Source organism: Vulpes vulpes, chromosome 12 (genome assembly GCF_048418805.1).
Source record: "Vulpes vulpes isolate BD-2025 chromosome 12, VulVul3, whole genome shotgun sequence".
Taxonomy (NCBI): domain Eukaryota; kingdom Metazoa; phylum Chordata; class Mammalia; order Carnivora; family Canidae; genus Vulpes; species Vulpes vulpes.
In genome coordinates, this window is record NC_132791.1 from 6,907,904 (window position 1) to 6,927,595 (window position 19,692).

Consider the following 19,692-nt stretch of genomic DNA (forward strand, 5'->3'; position numbering starts at 1 on the left):
AGAGGGAGAAGCGGGACTCTTTCCAAGCAGAGACCCTGGGATCAAGACCTGAGCTTAACCAACTGAGCCACTCAGATGTCCTGTGTTACTGTTTTTGATGAGAAAAGAAAAGGAGTATAAAGCTAAGGTTATGTAATGACTTTGGCAACTAAATGCATTGGCTAATGTTTATTTTAAAAATGTAATTAGTGGTGTAATGACTTTTACTGTGAATTATACACATAGAGACTCAAGTCCAGAGTTAGCAAGCCCATTCTTGCTATCATAGAGAACTATGTACATTTGAGAATACTTTAGAAGTGGAAAAAATAGTTTATGAGAAACTTATGCCCCTAAATCTATATAGAGTTCATTTTAGAAAATTAATAGAAAATAGAATGGATCTGAAAAATCATTGGGTGGATCTGGCTTTTGGATTGATTTTGCAGTCATCAATTGGTTGGCCTTTAGAGCATCTATGGAAACATAGTTTACATATGACCCTTTTGTCTTTCCCTTGAAAAGAATATAGCAACAAAATGAAAACAGCAAATCCAATATCCGTATCCATACTGAAGCTAACAAGGATATTTATTTCTTATCATTTATCTGTGCATAAGCTATTATATCTTAACCTAGTTAAGATCTTAGTTTGATCTAGTTTTGATCTTAAGTTTTGTACATTTTTCACTGTGTTAAAGGCATTATTCTTTTAGGGAATCTTACCAGATTGCCTCTGTTAAAGGAGAAATCATGGTCTCCACTTAATTTTATTAGAATTTGTTGATGACTTATTTAGGCCAGCACTGCTCTCTGCTCTTGCAGTCTCACTTAACCACTTAGTCCTTTAAAGGAGGCATTATTGGGATGTCTGGTGGCTCAGTAGTTGAGGGTCTGCCTTTGGCACAGAGCATGATCCCTGGGTCCTGGGATGGAGTCCCCCACCAGGCTTCCCTGCAGGGAGCCTGCTTCTCCCTCTGCCTGTGTCTCTGCCTCCCTGCTTCTCTGTGTCTCTCACGAATAAATAAATAAAAACTTAAAAAAAAAATAAAGGAGGCATTGTTGACCCCATTTACAGGAAACTGAAAGGAAACTCATAATACACTACCTTGAGAAAATAGGATGATAGTTTCAAATTATATTAAATTTATTTTGCAAAATGTTAGTATGCTACATTAAAATTATTGGGGGAAAGGCCTCCAAAAGTTGTGAGGGTTTTTTTTAAGGTGTTGTTTTGTTTTTTAAAGTAATTCCTATGTCCATCGTGGGGCTCGAACTCATACCCCTGAGATCAAGAGTCGCCATGCTTTACTGACTGAGACAGACAGGCTCCCTTTAATATTTATATTACCTAAACCAAAGATGCCTTTGGAGAAGAGGAGCTCAGAGCCAGACTAGACTTTGAGTTCATTTACTGAGCCTGTACCAGACCCTCGGCAAAATATAGTCAAATAGTAATTATAATAGTCAATTATCATGTTATATAATAACTGATTGAATAACTTTTATTAATCTATATGGAATATAATTCCATACAACAGCTACCTGTTATATATATCTTATATTACAGTTTGCAATGATTTATTATGTAATGCTTAATTTCTGTGTTAGAGTATATAAGCTCCCTGAATATAGAACCCAGCTTTGCTCACTAATGTATACTCAGCGTTTAGCACGGCATTGGATACATACTTCTTGAATGAATGAAGTAGACTCCTGTGGGAGCCCCTAAGAAGATCATTTATCTAGACTTTGAGATTAGGGGGATCTTCCAGGGGAGAAAAGAAACAGGAAGAATGTTTCAGGCAGAGGAAACAGCATATCCAGAGGCAGAAGATTAGAAAGATCTTGCTTTATTTGAGAAACTATAAGTTCTGTGTAGCACACAGTTGAAGATGAGAAATGGTCAGTTAGGAAGCTTGGGAAGTATGGAGAGGTAAGGTCTTGAAGGGCTTTGTATAGCTGTCTCGTGGAGTTCGGATTTTTATCTTGGTAGTATTGAGGTGTTATTGAGGGTTTTAAGGAGCAAAGAGACTTGCTCAAATTTGGTTTTTAGAAAGATTACTGTTGATGCAGTGGGGGAAAAGGGTAAGTAAGCAGGCAAGACCAGGACAGGGAGATGTCAGGAGTTTGTCAGAATAATTCAAGTTAGACAAATAGATGGTGACCTGAGCTACAGAAGTGCCAGTGAGGATGGGGAGAAATGGATGGGTTCAAGAAGGTATTAAGTAAAATCAAATGGACTCAGGGATTAGTTAGGAGTACCCGGGGTGGGGGGGAGCCAAGGATGTTCCCCAGATTTCAGTTTTGGTTGTGGATATTTGCAGAAAAGAGTTAACACAGGAGACATGACAACATCAATTTTTAGAAAGTTCTGTTTACAGGGTTGGCACTTGGCTGGCACATGGGAACTTGATTGGTAAACAGTTCCCCACACTGATACCAAGCTTTCCATAAATGACGAGTGGCTCTCTCTGCCTAAACTGTGTGTACAAGGACGCCTGGGTGCTCAGCAGTTGAGCCCAGGGTGTGATCCTGGAGTCCTGGGGTCAAGTCCCACATTGGGCTCCCTGCATGGAGCCTGCTTCTTTCTCTGCCTATGTCTCTGCCTCTCTCCCTGTCTCTCATGAATAAATAAATAAAATCTTAAAAAAAAAAAAACCTGTGTGTACAAACAATATGGTTTATATTGAACCTTACCTTCTTTCTGGGAGTATAAAGTTTTGGTTCATGCTAGAGGGTTTCTGTGTGACTAACCTCCAATAAAAAAAACCTGGGGTACTGAGTCTCTAATGAGCTTCCTTGGTAGACCATACTTTATATATGTGTTGTTACAACTCTTTGGTGGAGGAAGTAAATGTCAGTTTCACTCCACTGGAAAAGGACTTTTGGAAACTTGCTCCTCATTTCATCTAGACTTTGCCTCCATGTGCCTTTTCTTTTCCTTTGCTGATTTTGCTGTGTTATTCTTTTGTTGTACTACTTCTTAGCCATGAGTACAACAATATGCTGAGTCCAGTGAGCCCTGGCAGATCACTGGTGGTCTTGGAGATCCTGATACAAAAAGTATTTTCACTGGGAGAAGAGAACATAAGAATAAGAGCAGGTTTTGCTGGGGCAGTGGAGGTTGAAAGATAGGAGTTCTAGTTTGGGCATGTTGCATTTGTGTAGCTGGTGGGATATATGTGTTTTCTGACACTCAGGAGCAAATTCTGGGTTGGGGATACAGATTTGAACATTATCAGCATTTGGATAGCACTTGATAACAATGTAAATGAATTAGATTGCCAAGGGTGGGGGAGTGTCACTCTTGAGGGCATGGGCCTTTGAAAGGTTGGGGAGGGGTGCCTGGGTAGCTCATTTGGTTGAGCATCTGACTCTTGATTTCGGCTTTAGGTTCATGATCCCAGTGATCTCATGGGTCATGAGAGGAAGCTCAGCAGGTAGTCTGCTTAAAGATACTCACCCCCTCTGTCTGTCCCTCCCTCTTTCTCCCCCACCCCCATCAATTAGTCTTTTTTTTTTTTTTTTTTTTTTAAATAAAAGGTTGCACAAAGAAAGAAGAGGCCCAGGAATTATATAAGGATCCAGAGACATGAGATGACAACAAGAGAGGGATCCCATTAGCATTTATTGATGTCTTACTTGGGCCAGTCCCTCCTCCCACTCCTATAAATATCCCCACAGAAGTTAAGGGAGGAGTTTGTTTGAAGAAGAACAAATTAGTTGACGGTGTAAAAAGACGGCATGAAGGCCAAATAAGATAAGGACTGATAAACTGTGTTTAGTAACAAAAAGTTTGCTGGGACCTTAAAAGCAGTTTCATTGGAATGATTAGGGCATAAGATTGATTGCAAAGGATGGTAAAGAATCATTCTGCCTGTTAGGTGAAATGATAGGACCATGTTTGATGGAGTAAGTTTGGAGTACAGTTCTATTCCAGTGTAACAAAACTAAAAGGTAAGAAACTATGACTTGCCAAAAGCAAGAATTTATACTTTGAAGAGACCACAGAGAGCATCTGCTCAATTTACCAATCACTCAATTTACATACACAAAAACTGAGGTCCAAAATAAATGCCTTGACCAAAGTCCTGTGGACAGGCAAAGTCAGCTGATGTTCAGATCACAAATACAATCTTGATTTCAAAGACACTTAGCTGTCACTTCCAGTATTGAATGGTGGGATATGTAATCAAGGAGGTATTTGTTCAAGATTGGAGGTAAGCAGGTTTTATAATGATTCCAAGTTTGAGATATGTCATATGATGTAATTTTCATTTTCTACTAACAGTGCCAGATTGGCCTCTCTATTTGGACCGGATCAGGCATCTGCTGGCTATGGAAATGAATTCTTCCAGTACACAGCCCCCAAGCAGCCTAAAAAAGGCCCAGGAACAGCAGCAACAGGTAAGTGAAGAGGTTAGGATTGGCCCTTAACAGGTTAGTTAGAAGGATAAGCAGTCTTCAAAAAGTGACATGCCAGGTTGTCCATCTTCAGTCAGTCTGGCCAAGTTCACTGCCAGTGGTACATTTGTCTCTAAGCTCTGAGATCCTAATTCCAGCACCTAGGTAGTGTGCCCTTTGTTGGAAGCTGGTGGAGGAAGGTCTCAGGCAAACTCTTGCCTCATGTTTATAGCCCGAGGCACTCCACAAGTAGGTACTGCCTAATGTTTTGGCAAGAAGGAAGAGCTGCCTTTTACTTCTTCTACCTGGATAGGTTAGATGTAGGCTGACAGTGACTTTTTGCCAACTGGACAGTGATGCTTAGTGCTGTATCCCCTGTACCTGTCATCATGTTGGAGACATGTTGAATAAAAGGACAGAAAGGGGCAACTAATATTTCTAAAATGCCTGCTTTGTGTCTAGTCTTAGGTGCTTTACATAGATTGCCTTATTTAGCTGTCTCAGCAGTGCTGTGAAATATGGCAAGTGTACCACCAGTTTAGAGGCTTGGAGAGGTTTAGGGACATGATCAAGGTCATATAGTGGTAAGTGACATGGTTGAAATTTGAATCCTGACCTGACTCACTCCAAAGCTCTTTCCTCTACATTTTGCTGTCTTTGTATAAGAACCTAAAGATGAGGGACACCTGGGTGGCTCAGTGGTTGAGCATCTGCCTTTAGATCAGGGTGTGATCCCAGAGTCCAGCATCGGGCTCCCTGCATGGAGCCTGCTTCTCCCTCTGCCTGTGTCTCTGCCCCTCTCTCTCTGTGTCTCTCATGAATAAATAAATAAAAATCTTTTAAAAAAAAAAAAACCTGAAGATGAGTGGGAGACTGACAGAAATAGTCCTGAGCAGAACCAAGTGGTAAGGGACGTTAAATTGTTGAATGAAGATGAAAGTATTGAGTGCCTTTTATATGTTAGGCACGATGCTGTCACTGGGGATGTTGTTAGATTATTGAGAGTTAAAGAGTTGCAACAGATGTCATATGGCCCATAAGCCTGAAATATTTACTGTTTGGCCCTGTACAGAAAATGTTTGCTGACCCCTGCTCTAAATCTTACCTGTCACTTTTGGCAGCTTTGCAGTAGATTGCTGGTCCTCTAAGCCATAACCTGGCCAAATTTCCAGTAGGCTCTGACTTTACATTTCCTCTGGTACAGCTATTCTTCAACAGTAGGCTTCTGACTCAGTTTATTTTTTTCTTTTTTTTTTTTTTTAATTTTTATTTATTTATGATAGTCACACAGAGAGAGAGAGAGAGAGGCAGAGACACAGGCAGAGGGAGAAGCAGGCTCCATGCACCGGGAGCCCGATGTGGGACTCGATCCCGGGTCTCCAGGATCGCGCCCTGGGCCAAAGGCAGGCACTAAACCGCTGTGCCACCCAGGGTTCCCCTGACTCAGTTTAAAGCGGTTGAGTTAATGGATGTGGATAAAAATAAACACTGAACTTCAGTCCCTACCCGGTGAGGTAACTTGATTTTGTTTTAATCAGAAAACAACAACTCTGAGTTAATTATACTTTTAAAGGGGAATTATAGAGGCATTTCAGCTTAAAAATTACCTATACAGTCTTATGTGGGCATTTACAAAGAAAAAATAAAGTAGCAAGATAGGAGATCCTCTCTGTTCAAGGGATATTTGTATAAGGAGGCTTTGTGGGGAAAGAAGCCGCAGCATAGTTCTTGAATCTCTTCAGATCTCGATATAAAAATAGAGCAGATATAAAAGACAAACCTATGGATAATATTTACAGCAAATCCAGTTGAAAAGGTATCTTTCCGAATATCCCAAAATACAATCAGCTCTGGACAAACAACTAACAGCCACAGGGCTTGTGTGGTATCAGCATTTGCATGGAAGAAGACAGGGTAGCAGTGGATGTGTAAATCTGAGAATGGGAGAACTCCAAAACAGCCACCAGATATTCATGGAAAATATGGCAAGCCAAGCTGAAACTGAAAAGAGTTTTGCCTGTTCTGGTTGTGGGCAGGTACCGGGGTTGATGAGGAGGACGGAAAGAACTGGAGTAGTCTTGCTTCTGTGAACTTTTTTTTTTTTTTTTTTTTTTTTTTTTTTTATTAAAGTAGGCTCCATGCCCAATGTGGGGCTTGAACTCATGACCCTGAGATCAAGAGTCGCATGCTCTACCAACTGAGCCAGCCAGGTGCCCCACTCCTATGAAGTTTTTTTTTTTTTTTCTTAAGATTTATTTATTCTTGAGAGACATAGAGAGGCAGAGACATAGGCAGAGGGAAAAGCAGGCTCCCTGCAAGGAGTCTGATACAGGACTTGATCCTAGGACTCCAGGGTCATGACCTGAGCCAAAGGCAGATGCTCAACCACTGAACCACCCAGGTATCCTGGACTTCTGAAATCTATCCTCTAGGGTGACCTTCCAGGATAGGTTCCCACAAGAAGAACCAGCTGGGAACGGAATTAAAATTGAGGATAGGGATGTATTAGACATGAAGAAGAAAAGATCCAGATAAAAGTAGGGATAGAAATAGAATCAAGAAATCTCAGGAGGAAGCCACCATATTTTTGAACTCTATTCAAAAGCAACAGAAGAGGGAGCTCTATGAAGTTAAGAACACCACCTTGAACCCTACCTCCTAGAAGTTCAGGAAAGCAAATTTTACCTTAAAATGAGCAGTGGGCACTTATCAGAATCCAACTCCATGGCAAATTATAACAACAGAGAGAACAAGAAACACAACAGTATCCCTACAGACAGCGAGAGCTCTGTTATGTGAGAATGTTTCTTACTGAATAGGTAGATTAAAAACTACAACCACCTGTCAACATTAGGAAAATAAGACATGAAATGAGAACATAGATTGGAAATTCTCAGAAGTAAGTTACAAGACTCAGGCAAGAATCAGAGACATAAGAAAAATTTCAGAAATGAAGACTAAATGAGAAGGAACACAAGAATGAATAAAAACAGCAGATTATATATGAAGAGAAATAGAAGGTTAACAGGAGGAAATTGTTAAAAAATAAAAAATTTAAGAGATCAAAATGTTCCAAAAGAAATTGTGATGAATATTAAGGTCGGCATAGAAGGTTCAACACATGGAGTGTGTGTTTGTGTTTGTGTGTGTGCTGTGCATGTGTGTATACTGGAAGAAAAAGAAGGGGAAGTGAACAGGCACTAACAACTATAAGAAAACTTTACTCAAAAAAAAAAAAAGGAAAAAAAAGATCTGTAAGTACATGTTAAAAGAAATTCTTGTCGGGATCCCTGGGTAGCTCAGCAGTTTAGCCCCTGCCTTTAGCCCAGGATGTGATCCTGGAGTCCCGGGATCGAGTCCCATATCAGGCTCCCTGTTTGGAGCCTGCTTCTCCCTCTGCCTGTGTCTGTGCCCCCCCACCCCCGTGTCTCTCATGAATAAATAAAATCTTTTTTAAAAAAAGACATCCTTGTCAGTGGGGAATTGAGACAAATCTGCAATACCAATTTCAGAGAGGAAGGATTGATAAGCCAATGAAAAGACCCCATGATTGTGGGCATCTGACTCAGCCTTCTAGCAAGTCCACGAGCAGCCTTCTGTTTCCAGTACAAGAGTGTACTGGAAGAAGTTGAAGTAACCTGAAGGAGGATGCTAGGCTGACCTTGGAGAGACGGTATTTTTTTCTCAGTATTTCCCACTTGTCCTAATAGCCTGCCTCTCACCTTACTTTTTTTTCTTACAGTTAGCTTATCAGGAGAGAAGTTTTATTGTAGTATGACATACAACTGGGCAGTACTGGTTGAATTAACAACTCTTGGGCAGCCTCGATGGCCCAGAGGTTTGGTGCCGCCTTCGGCCCAGGGTGTGATCCTGGAGACCCAGGATCGAGTCCCACGTCGGGCTCTCTGCATGGAGCCTGCTTCTCTCCCTCTCCCTCTGCCTCTCTCTGTCATGAATAAATAAATAAAATCTTAAAAAAAAAATTAACAACTGTATTATAGGTTTTTACAAAATAATAAGGAAAACATGAAGACTAGACTAGGACAGTAAGCAAACAATGTAAGTGGGCGATTCATCGAAACACAACAAAACAATGACCAGTACAAATCTGTAGAAAATGTTAAATCTGCTTCACTATAGTCAATAAATGCAAATGAAAACAACAATGACACGTCATTTTCCTATTCCCTACTGCACCTCTTTTGTTGGTAAAGATTTAAAAAGACAGTCACCTCTTGTTGGTAGGGATACAAAGCTGGCATATTCACACTGCTGGTGGAGCTGTAAACTGGTATGATATTTCTCAAGGGCATTTGGACATGACAAAACCTTAAAATGTTTTACACTTCTTCACCCTATAATTTCAGTTTTAAGAATTTATTCTAAGAAAGTAATTAGAGGTACATACAAAAAATGTAGGTTTCCAGGGTGTTCACCATAGCATTATTTATAATAGAGGAAAATTGGAAGTAGTCCAAAGAAATGTCAAATAATAGGACATTGGATAAATTCTGGTAGAGTTGTAGTATAGCATTTTATGTAACCACTAAAAAGCATTTTTAGTATTATTTTATCTTTGTCTTGGAGATTATTTATTAGAGAGGGAGAGCATGTGTGCTGAGCAGGGAGCCTGATGTGGGGGCTTGATCATGACCTGAGCCAAAGGCAGATGCTTAACCCATTAAGCCACCCAGGCTTCAAGGGAGCCCAGGCTCCCCTTGAAGACTGTTTTAAAAGAAATACTAATGCTAAATAAGAAAAGGTGGTTATCAAATTAAATTATAAATTTTGTTTAAGAAAACATAAGAAAGCTGCAAAGTTTATGTGTATTGAAAATAGACTAGGAATAAGTCATCAAATTATTAACGTTTATTTTTAACTGGTGAGACTACAGGGTCACTTTTATTTTCTTTATCTGTTTCTGCATTTGCTAAGTTTTGCAAAATATAAAGTAATCAGAAGAAAAGATGTGTCAGTATTGTTAAAAAAAATTCAACTGAGTAAATTTTAAAGATGGCTTTATTCAGTGACTCATGAATTGGGCAACATCCCATCTAGCAGATAGAAGGGAGCTATGAGGAGTTGAACAAAATGACTTTTATAGGCAGATGGGAGGTTACAGTAGGGAAAACAAGATAGTTACTGCAAGATTACTACTTTCCTTCAGGGGATGGCAGGGGGCTGTCATGCTGATGACCTAACTAGTGCTGAACAGGGAATTCCTGATTGACTAGTTCTAGATTCCATTTCAGGGAGAGCCGAAACTGTACGTCAATCTCAGTTCAGTGACAAGTGTAGGGAAGTCTCAATTTGGTGACTGGGACTTAGCTTAAGTGACTCCATTTTAAGCCTGTGGTCTTATTTTTAATAAAAAGAAAGAAATCAAACAAGGAGACTTTGGAAGTTCTTGGTTTCTGTGTCTGTGCCACTGTTGTCACTATTCTTCCATCAACACATTCAAGTGGTGAGTATAAATAGGCAGTTTTCTTTAAATACACTGTTTTACAACATTAGTGTTACTCTGTATCACTAGAAAAGTGAAGTAATGGGCAGCCCTGGTGGCTCAGAGGTTTAGCACTGCCTTCAGTCCAGGGTGTGATTCTGGAGACCCGGGATCGAGTCCCACATTGGGCTCCCTACATGGAGCCTGCTTCTCCCTCTGCCTGTGTCTCTGCCCCTCTCTCTCTCTCTCTCTCTCTCTCTGTGTGTGTGTCTAATGAATAAATAAATAAAATCTTAAAAAAAGAAAAGAAAAGTGAAGTAGTGAATGCAATATGAATATCATGATTAATTTTCCAGTCCGAAATAAGAGAAGGAGAAGTAATCTTATTTATATTATAGCTGGCAAAATAATAGAAAAAGAAAAGAAAGTAGATGGAATATGACCTCACTTTCTGGGCAGTGCCTCTGGTCCAGCCCCAAGACTTGTATGGAGAGGAATAGGAATCCTGGAATGTAGTTCTAGGCTCCCTGCCATCATCATGTCAGGTACTCAGGTGCTTCAAGCCTCAGCTTCCTCATCGCCAGATGAGGTCAGAGGGTTGTTCTGTGGATCAGATAAGGATAACAGCCATAAAAACATTGTACCACTTAACTATAAGATAGAATTTTGAAGCTGCTTTAGTGGTTAAAAATCAGTTTTAGGAAAGACACGAATGACATCTTTGTTTTCTTCTTCATCTCCAGGAAATCAGGCGACAGCAAAAGCAGCACCCTCTACGACAGGCACCTCCACTGTCTTGGTTGCAACAGCAGTTCATGCCTATCGATAGTAAGTAGCTGAGAAGGAATGCTTTTTGAGGGTGGGGTGGGGGATACCGGGTTAAGCTCCTGTCTTTTCTCAATAAGCCTCTATTCGTGGCAAAATGAGCTACACAGTTAGGCTGCCCAGTCCTTCCATAGCCAGAGGATCAGTAATGATTTTTAACATTTCAGTTAGAGAACTCTCCCCATAAAACTTTGAAAAGCCATCTTGTCTAGTATTTTAAGCCGTGTCTAGGAAGCCTCAACAACTGCCTTTTTAAGAGCTCAAAGAAAGCCACTGCACTGAGATATTATGAATAGATATTTAGAGAGTAAAGAAGTTGCATAAGAGCTTTAAATTATAAACTCACCTCTTTCCTTTTCTTGAGGCTGGATGACTAGATTCTCTACCTTCTGTGTGGCAAATAGAAGCTGGTTCTACTTAGTTTAAGAAAGTATTAATACCTATTATTTTTCTTGCTTCTGTAGCATGAATGGTCAATATGTAAAGCAGGGCAAGTTTGGTGCTGCAGTCCTGGGGAATCACACAGCCAGAGAGGTGAGAATGCCCCCATGTCTTGTGTACATTCAGGTGTCCCAGATCATACTGATGAGCTTGTTTTTACCTGGACTTACCCAGTATCTCATGTGTTAGAGGATTAGGATGATTGTGTTGAATGTGAAAAATTTTTTTGAATGTGAATTTTTAATATGAGGTAAATAGTAACATTTATAGTCACATCTTGCTGATTATTGTGCATTGAAACAAATCCAACCATGCAAGATATTTTAAGTTTGACCTTTGTGGAAGTGGTACTAAAGACTTGGAGAGTTTTAGAGTAAACCATTTACCCATGACATCCATCTGCTAGGTAGTGAAAAACACTTAGTGTTCTACTTAGAGCTTTTCTATCTTTATGCCTGGATCAATGACCCAGTGTTTATCCTTTGAAAGTTTGACAATGGGATGGGTAGTGGATCACACAGCATACTGTTGGTTTGGTCAAAAACAAATGTGGCTAGAAGCCCTGAGATTTGATTTCCATATGTGGTTGTGTCTAGTTTCAAATTCTCCAGAATGTTTTAGACATTGTTGAGAGAAGCATGAGAAATTATGGAATTTCAAAGGCCCAGTGAACTAAGAGTCACATTCCTAAGACACTCTTGAGACCATAGATAAGATAACCTGTTCAGGGTAACTAAGGTAATAGACAACATTCATTTGTTTTAAAAACAAACAAATAACTTACCCGTAGAAATTTGGAAACACATATAAAGATTGTGGGATTAGAATAATGAACCCCCAGAAACCCATTTCTAGACTCTAAGAATTAATAATCTTACTTCATTTTAATTTCAGTCTCCTTTTGCTTAGATTATTTTGACTATATCTCCAGCATACAGTTTTAGCTGTAAATATTTTAGTATATATCCCAAGGATTTTTTTTTCTAACGTAACCGTTATGCAGTTATCACCTAAAAAAACTTGACAATAATTTTTTGATCTCATTCACTACCGGCTAGTGTTCAGATTTACCTGGTAGTCTCTCTCTCTCTCTTTCTCTTTCTCTTTTTTTTTCTTTACTTATTTTCTGCAGTTTGTTTTAATCGGGTCTGATAAGGTCCATACATTGCAGTTGGTTGCTGTGTCCCTTAAATCTTTCATTTCTCCCATCCAGAGCTAATGTCTAGTTGTCGCTGATTTTGTCATATACTAGCCATTCATGATTATTTGTGAAAAAGAGAGAGAGAAAGAGGGAACGAGCAGTGGGGAAAGGCAGAGGGAAAAGCAGACTCCTCACTGAGCAGGGAGCCTGACTTGGGGCTCGATCCCAGGACCTGAGCTGAAGACAGATGCTCAACAGACTGAGCCACCCAGGTGCCCCACTGTTTTACACTTTCATAAGCAATAGAGGACTATTCTAATTTCTCTACTACCCAATATTTCATTATTTTTAAGAATGGCCATTCTACGGCAGCCTGGGAGGCTCAGCGGTTTAGTGCCTGCCTTCGGCCCAGTGCGTGATCCTGGAGACTCTGGATCGAGACCCACATTGGGCTCCCTGCATGGAGCCTGCTTCTCCCTCTGCCTATGTCTCTGCCTCTTTCTCTCTCTCTGTGTCTCTCATGAATAAATAAATAAAATCTTAAAAAAAAAAAAAAAAAGAATGGCCATTCTAATCAGTGTGAAGTGGTACTTTTTTTTGTTTCTAGTGTACATTTCCCTAATGACTAATGACACCAAGTATCCTTTCTTTTTTTTTTTTTTTAAAGATTTTATTTATTTATTCATGAGAGACACACACAGAGAGAGAGAGAGAGACAGGCAGAGGGAGAAGCAGGCTCCATGCAGGAAGCCTGACCTGGGACTCAATCCTAGGTCTCCAGGGTGAGGTCCTGGGCTGGGCTGATGGCGGCGCTAAACCACTAAGCCGCCAGGACTGCCCAGCACCAAGTATCTTTTCATGTATGTGTTGGCCAGTTGTAGATCTCTTGTCATCCCTCATACCAGTGAAAATACCAACAAAATAAAGACATTACTAATTACAGAAAAGAGTAAGTAAGGCCAAGATGAGAAGAAATTAAAATGGTTAGTGAGGAGATATAATTTAAAATCTTAAGCTTTAAGAGATCAAGTGAGTTTTGAGTTATATGCCTCTTTGAAGCACAATCCCTAACATCTTATTGCTGGTTTTGTATTTCCTTTTAACTTCTATTTTCTTTCTTTCTTTTTTTTTTTTTTTTTTTTGGCCCACCTTTATTTGAGTACAGTATAGGATTCTTCTTTATATCAGTCAACAACAGTCAGTTACTGTTGCCAGGATTCATCTGAACTTTGAGCTAATGGTAAGACTTCCCATGTTGTATTCGTTAGCTCCTTTGGGATGGGTTTATAGGAGAAATCGATCGGTCTGTGTGTACCTGGTGGCAGTAAGATCTACTGCTTCAGCCCCTGGACATCACAGTGGATATCTTAACAGAGCCTCTTGAAAAGGTCTCTTGGCTGCCTTCTAGGAAATGGACCAATGGTGGTTGGTGGAGATGGGAGGGAAGAAGTTCCCTATCTCTCTCTGGGTCCACCTGAGTCAAGACCCTTATCTACAAGTTTAGGCAGTCAGATTTATGTACTGTGCCGCTTGTCATTGAATTATCCCAACATTTCTCCTTTCCCCAGGTTCGGCCCAACAACTATAGTACCTTTTATGATGACCAGAGACAAAACTGGTCCATCATGTTTGAGTCTGAAAAGGCTGCAGTGGAGTTCAATAAACAGGTAATACCATTTTATTCTTCCTGTGAGAGGCCAAACATTAGCCTGCATTTCCCTTGATTTTAGGAAACTATATGAAAATTCATAACCACCTGTGTTTTGTTAGTGACAAGCATTAAAAACCCACTCAGTTGTCACTTGAGCTTATTGTATTTCAGGGAAATAATAGGAATCCTTATTGAAATTGCTTGAAAATGAGACTTTAAGAGAAAAAAAGTCATGCAAACTTTTTAAAACATTTTCTACTTCATAAATTATCTTAAGGGATAAATAAAACTATCTTTTAAAAATAGTGTTTTAAAAGAATTTTTACAAAGTTAAATGATGCTTGTAGAAAATATAGGAAAGAATTAAAAAAAAAAATCACTTGAAATCTTCCTGCCCAAAGTAACCACTATTTTTTTTCCTATGTGTAATGTACATAAGTAGATATACTCCTTTAAGAGTTCAATATCTCGCTATATTTTTTTATCAGTGTATAATGTGCTTTTCCCCACTTCGTGAAAAATTATTTAGAAACATTTTTGAAAGCTGTGGAGTATGAGTGTTCCTTAATTTATTTAACCATTCCCTTACTTTTAGACATTAAGACTGTTTTCAGTCTGAAATAAATGATACTGCTGTAGTTTTGGAATATAGGTGAGGTTTGTTGGGGTGAGATCCAGAGCGAACAACCAAGAAAGAATTCTTGAGACGTCTTTGTTGCAAAATAGTGGTTTTATTAAATCAGGAGGACAGGACCCGTGGGCAGGAAGAACTGCTGCCCCAGGCTTGAGAAGGGTGGCTGATATACCTGCAGACTTGGGAGAAAATAAAGAAAAGGGAGGTTTCAAAACGATTTTCATATGCTAAAGAAGACCTACAAGATACTGAACGACCTGTCATCATCAGCCTAAAGGTTGTTTTTCCCTCTAGAAAGTCATTAACATTAAGATAGTTGGAAACTTTCTGAGGAATGTCACATATCCTACCCTGGAAGGGGGGGTCGTTTATGGGGTGTCAGCCTGTGCTTTGTCCTCAGCTAGCCCTGTGTTCCCCATCAGTACTGTAGTAAGCATTGTTGTGTATAAATCTTTGTCTTTCCCCCCCCACCTTCTGATTATTTCCTCAGGCTAGATTTCTAGAAGTGAAGGATTGGGCCCAAGAGTCCATATATTTCTTGGTTTTGTAGGCAGTTTGGCGTAGTTTTTCATAGAGATCGTACTGTTTGACATTCATATCTGTTCTCTTACTTTATCTATATGCCAACATATAGAATTATCTTTTTTTTTTTTTTGGTCTTATTTGCTTGGTAATAACTTCTCATTGTTTTAGGTAGCATTTATTTGATTGCGATAATGAAACCTTTTAAGAAAATGAGTAACAAACTTCTAATGTAGACCATGTTAAATAATTGACCATAAAGTAAGTATTTATGAAGATGTATTTGACTCTTTTGTCAAAGATTTGTGCTGAGATGATATGACTAAATCTATAGGTGATAGACATGCAAATCTGGAAATGCAGCATGATTTTGCAGAAGACCTTTTTTCTAGTTTATTGTCTTTAGAAATACTTTCTGAAATCATTTTAGAAGCTTTCCTTGCTTTTACAGGTTCCCAGACACTGAAACGGTAAAATCCTTATAATAATGGAAGCTAATAGTTATTGTGTACTTACTGTTATTTACCAGGCACGGTGCCAAGGACTCTTTGTATTAGCTCAATCTTTATAATTACCCCAGGAAATATGCAGAGTTTTTATCTCCATTTTACAAAATACCTTTATGAAATAAGGTTCACAGAAGTTAAGTTATTTGGCTGAGGCCACAAGTTAATAAGTGGCAGTACCCAGGTTTGTACCCAGACAGTCTGACTCCAAAGCCTTACTCTTAGGCACTTTGATTCCTGGCAAGATTACTAACTTTGGAATAGTTTACTTCTGAACATGTAATCAGTTTTGTTAGTGGATACCACTGTTTGGAAAAGAGCATTAGCAATAAATGGACTGAATATTTACTAAGCTTAAACTAAGTTTATGCTGCTTTGATTTCATCTCGCAGGTGTGCATTGCCAAGTGCAACAGCACCCCCTCCCTAGATGCAGTGCTCTCCCAGGACCTCATTGTAGCGGAGGGCCCTGCTGTAGAAGTTGGAGATTCTTTGGAAGTGGCCTATACCAGCTGGCTCTTTCAGAACCATGTCCTGGGCCAGGTAAGGAAATGTAGCCTGCAGGTTCATTTGTAATTGAAATGGCATGAGGGCTATTCATATATAAAATATTATTACTGTGAATTGCTGTCGTTGGCAAATAGAAATCTTTCAGGAACTCTGCTTTGACTGCTTTTGAGGCATAGTCATGAAATGCTTATTAAATCTGCTCATTGCTACTTTGTCTCCTATTTAGAATGAAAACTAATTTCCTAAGTATCATTTCTGGTAATTTTTCATGTGTATGTCTTGCCCTTTTGTATCAGTTTTAAACTTGACTTTATTCTTATAGGATTAGGTCTTAAAACTTCTTTTTAGAACTTACTCATAGTTGTTTCTTTTCTTTTCTTTTTTTTTTTTTTTGTATAGTAGATACTATAAATAGAGTGGACTTGTGTTTTAATATCCTTAAGCTTACGAAAGCAGTATGATACAGAAAGAGCTTAGCCAACTTAGCCTTAATGTGAGCCATGATGTGACCTTTTTAGGTCTTTTTTTTTTTTTTTTAAGATTTTATTTATTTATTCATGAGAGACACACAGAGAGAGGCAGAGACACAGGCAGAGGGAGAAGCAGGCTCCATGCAGGGAACTCGACATGGGACTCGATCTCCCATGGTCTCCAGGATCACACCCTAGGCTGAAGGCAGACGCTCAACCGCTGAGCCACCCAGGCTGCCCTCATTTTTTAGGTCTTTTAAGAACTTTTTCCCCCCTCAGTGTATTTGACATTCCAGGAATACTGTGCTAATCTGTATTGACCAACAACACATGGTTATTATTTTTGAAATTGGCTGATCTCTTTTACTTTGATCAAACTGTAGGTTTTGGACTCTACTGCTAACAAAGATAAGCTGCTTCGCCTGAAATTAGGATCAGGAAAAGTCATCAAGGTACAAGCTTAACTGTGTTTCTTATGTGGCTTTATCAGTTGCAATGGGCTTAATTTAGATTAAATTAAAATTTCTAACCTGAGTGTATTTTCTGAGTCTGAAAAGGATTGGTTAAAAAGTAGGAAGAGAAAAATGTGTTACATTATCTGGGACATTGGTTGGGAAGTTTTTATCTATGAGAATATATTGAAGATGGGGACATTTGTTTGATCTCTACCCTTTCTTTTTCATTATGACTGAGGCAATTATTAAATCCTTCCTGTAGCCTAATAGGGGAAGAGATGGAACTATTTCTTTTAGAATTGTATCATAATGGATGATTCTTAATTGTCTGAGATGCTTTGAATCAGCACTTCCCAGTCATTGTGGGAAGCAACTAGCAGGTAGCAAGAGGAACACTGGGATTGGAATCTGTGGACTTGGCTTCATGTGCCTTTCTTTCCCAGCTGTGCAAGTGTTTTATGAAATAAAGAGTGTTTTACACATATAGGATATCTTTGTGTCAGGAAGTATGCTCTGTGAAGCTCTCACTGGCGAAAGAAAGGTTTTCTTCATAGCTTTGTTTATCCCTCCTTTCCCCGGGCTCTTTTGGAGACTTTTCCCTGTAGATCATAGGAATTAAGCATGACCTTTAAAGATAGATCTAATGTTGCATCTTGGCTTAAAAATTTACTAACCATCTGATCTTGTGTTAGTTGCTTCACCTCCCTTAGCCTCAGTTTTTTTATCTGTACAATGAGGATAATGCTCCTAACCTTATGAGATTATTTTAGGGGTTAAACAATGTAATGCAAGTAAAGACTTACCAGAGTACTTGGAAAATGTGTTTAATGAATGGTAGCTGTTTTTTTTTTTTTTTAAGATTTGATTTATTTATTTAGAGAGAGAGCACGCGCACACACACGCGTGCATGAGAGGAGGGAGGGGCAGAGGGAGAAGGAGAAGCAGACTCCTCGCTGAACAGGGAGCCTGACTGGCTCGATCCTGGGACCCTGAGATCATGACCTGAGCCGAAGGCAGCTGCTTAACCGACTGAGCCACTCAGGCGCCCCTGAATGGTAGCTTTTATTTCTTTTATAATACCATTGTACTATCCTCCACAATTTCTCTCATCACCTAAGATAAGCATATTTTATCCAGCCCTGTATATGCTGACTTTTACAAATGAATAGAAGCAGTATTCTAAACATTCTTAACCAAGGGGGGTGGATTATAGTTGAATTTGATAGCTCTTGAGAGGTTCAAACCTGAAAGTATGGAGGAGAGGAGCCTAGTATCTGGGACTTCATTTCATCTAATGAGAAGGCTAATGTCTTGATGAACTTTTCCTCTTCTCTGATTCCCAAAGGCTTGGGAGGATGGGATGCTGGGCATGAAAAAAGGAGGGAAGCGGTTGCTTGTCATTCCTCCAGCCTGTGCTACTGGCTCTGAAGGGGTAATAGGATGGACTCCATCACCGGACTCAATTCTGGTGTATGAGGTGGAGATTAGGCGGGTGAGTGAAATTGTGCTGTTTTGTGTTTCGTGAGTCCTTTTTGCCATTAAATAAAATTAATAAATAAATGTTTGAAAAGCAAATTCAAATACTTTTTTTTTTTTTTTTTTTAATAGCAATGGTATAGTTGGAAAGGGCAGTCAGTGGCTTTGGAATCTAAAGACTAAGGTGTATGTTCTTCCTGGAGCTCTATTCAGAGTCTAGAAGAGGTGGTGACTGAACAAATCACTTCTCTACACTAAGCTTTTTATTGACTCTATAAAATAGTGATTCCTACCCAATACACATGCCTTTTGCCTTAGTAATTCCATGGCTGTAAATTTATCACATCACTATATTAATACAAGTATGCAAAGATATCTGTACATAGATAGAGATACATAGTTTCCCTCCCTTTGCCACATTATTTATAATAGTAAAAACTGGAAACAACTTAAATATCTATCATTAAGCAACTGGTTAAGTTGTGGTCTTTCACAGAGTGGATTTTTATGCAGTTCTTATAGAATATCCAAGCAAGTTGCAAGTCAGTACAGATAGTATGGTCTCGTGTGTGTGTGTGTGTGTACACAAATACATATAAACATACAAAAATACTTATATATAAATACGTAAGTATATTTACGCAATTATATGTATGTGCATATATATTTATACATATATATGCCCACATGTTCATAGAAAATTTCTGAAAGTGTTAGAATAAATGATTAAAAGTGACTTTCTCTGGAGATAGGAAATAGAGTTCATAAACTTTATCTTTTTTACATTTTCCCCTTATTTTCCATTAAAAAGTCTTATCAAGGATATATATATAATTTTCTATAATAAAATGTGTAACAAATTATGGTTAAATAAGTTAATACCTCCCTCCAAATAAAAAAGACCTTGTTTGCTTTACACTGTGTTTTTTAGGTCAAAATGTGATAGTGTTTGTGACTATAAACCATGAAATACAATACAGAAAATAAACATTATAGTCCTCTTCATTGTGGCTATTATTCCTGCTGCAGCCAATGACACTGTTTTCTTCTCAATGCCTCTTTCCTAATTGAACACCCTTATCTCTGCTGTGTCGTGCCACCCTTCTTTTACTCATATGCTTTTAGCTACGTTTTTCACAGCTTTTGTATCCTGTCTCAATTTTTCATTGAGTTTGAGGAAGTCATGGTTCATCTTAGATAACAAACCACTTTGAATCCATCAAGACTGGCATT

General features: G+C 39.0%; 1 protein-coding gene across 12 annotated transcripts in view; it reads left to right on the top strand.

The window, feature by feature from the left end:
• Nucleotides 1-19,692, top strand: part of FKBP15 (FKBP prolyl isomerase family member 15) — a 58,062-nt gene that overhangs the window by 5,983 nt on the left and 32,387 nt on the right. For 5 of the 12 annotated variants that reach the window (XM_072727645.1, XM_026002786.2, XM_072727646.1 and 2 more), the window contains exons 2-9: nt 4,274-4,389; nt 10,573-10,657; nt 11,119-11,188; nt 13,402-13,476; nt 13,805-13,903; nt 15,942-16,091; nt 16,912-16,980; nt 18,329-18,475. In XM_072727645.1, the coding sequence (XP_072583746.1) occupies nt 4,274-4,389; nt 10,573-10,657; nt 11,119-11,188; nt 13,402-13,476; nt 13,805-13,903; nt 15,942-16,091; nt 16,912-16,980; nt 18,329-18,475 (811 nt within the window). Of the gene's footprint in view, nt 1-4,273; nt 4,390-7,898; nt 8,060-10,572; nt 10,658-11,118; nt 11,189-13,401; nt 13,477-13,804; nt 13,904-15,941; nt 16,092-16,911; nt 16,981-18,328; nt 18,476-19,692 lie in introns of all 12 variants that reach the window. The other 7 variants (XM_026002790.2, XM_072727654.1, XM_072727655.1 and 4 more) reach the window with 3 other exon arrangements.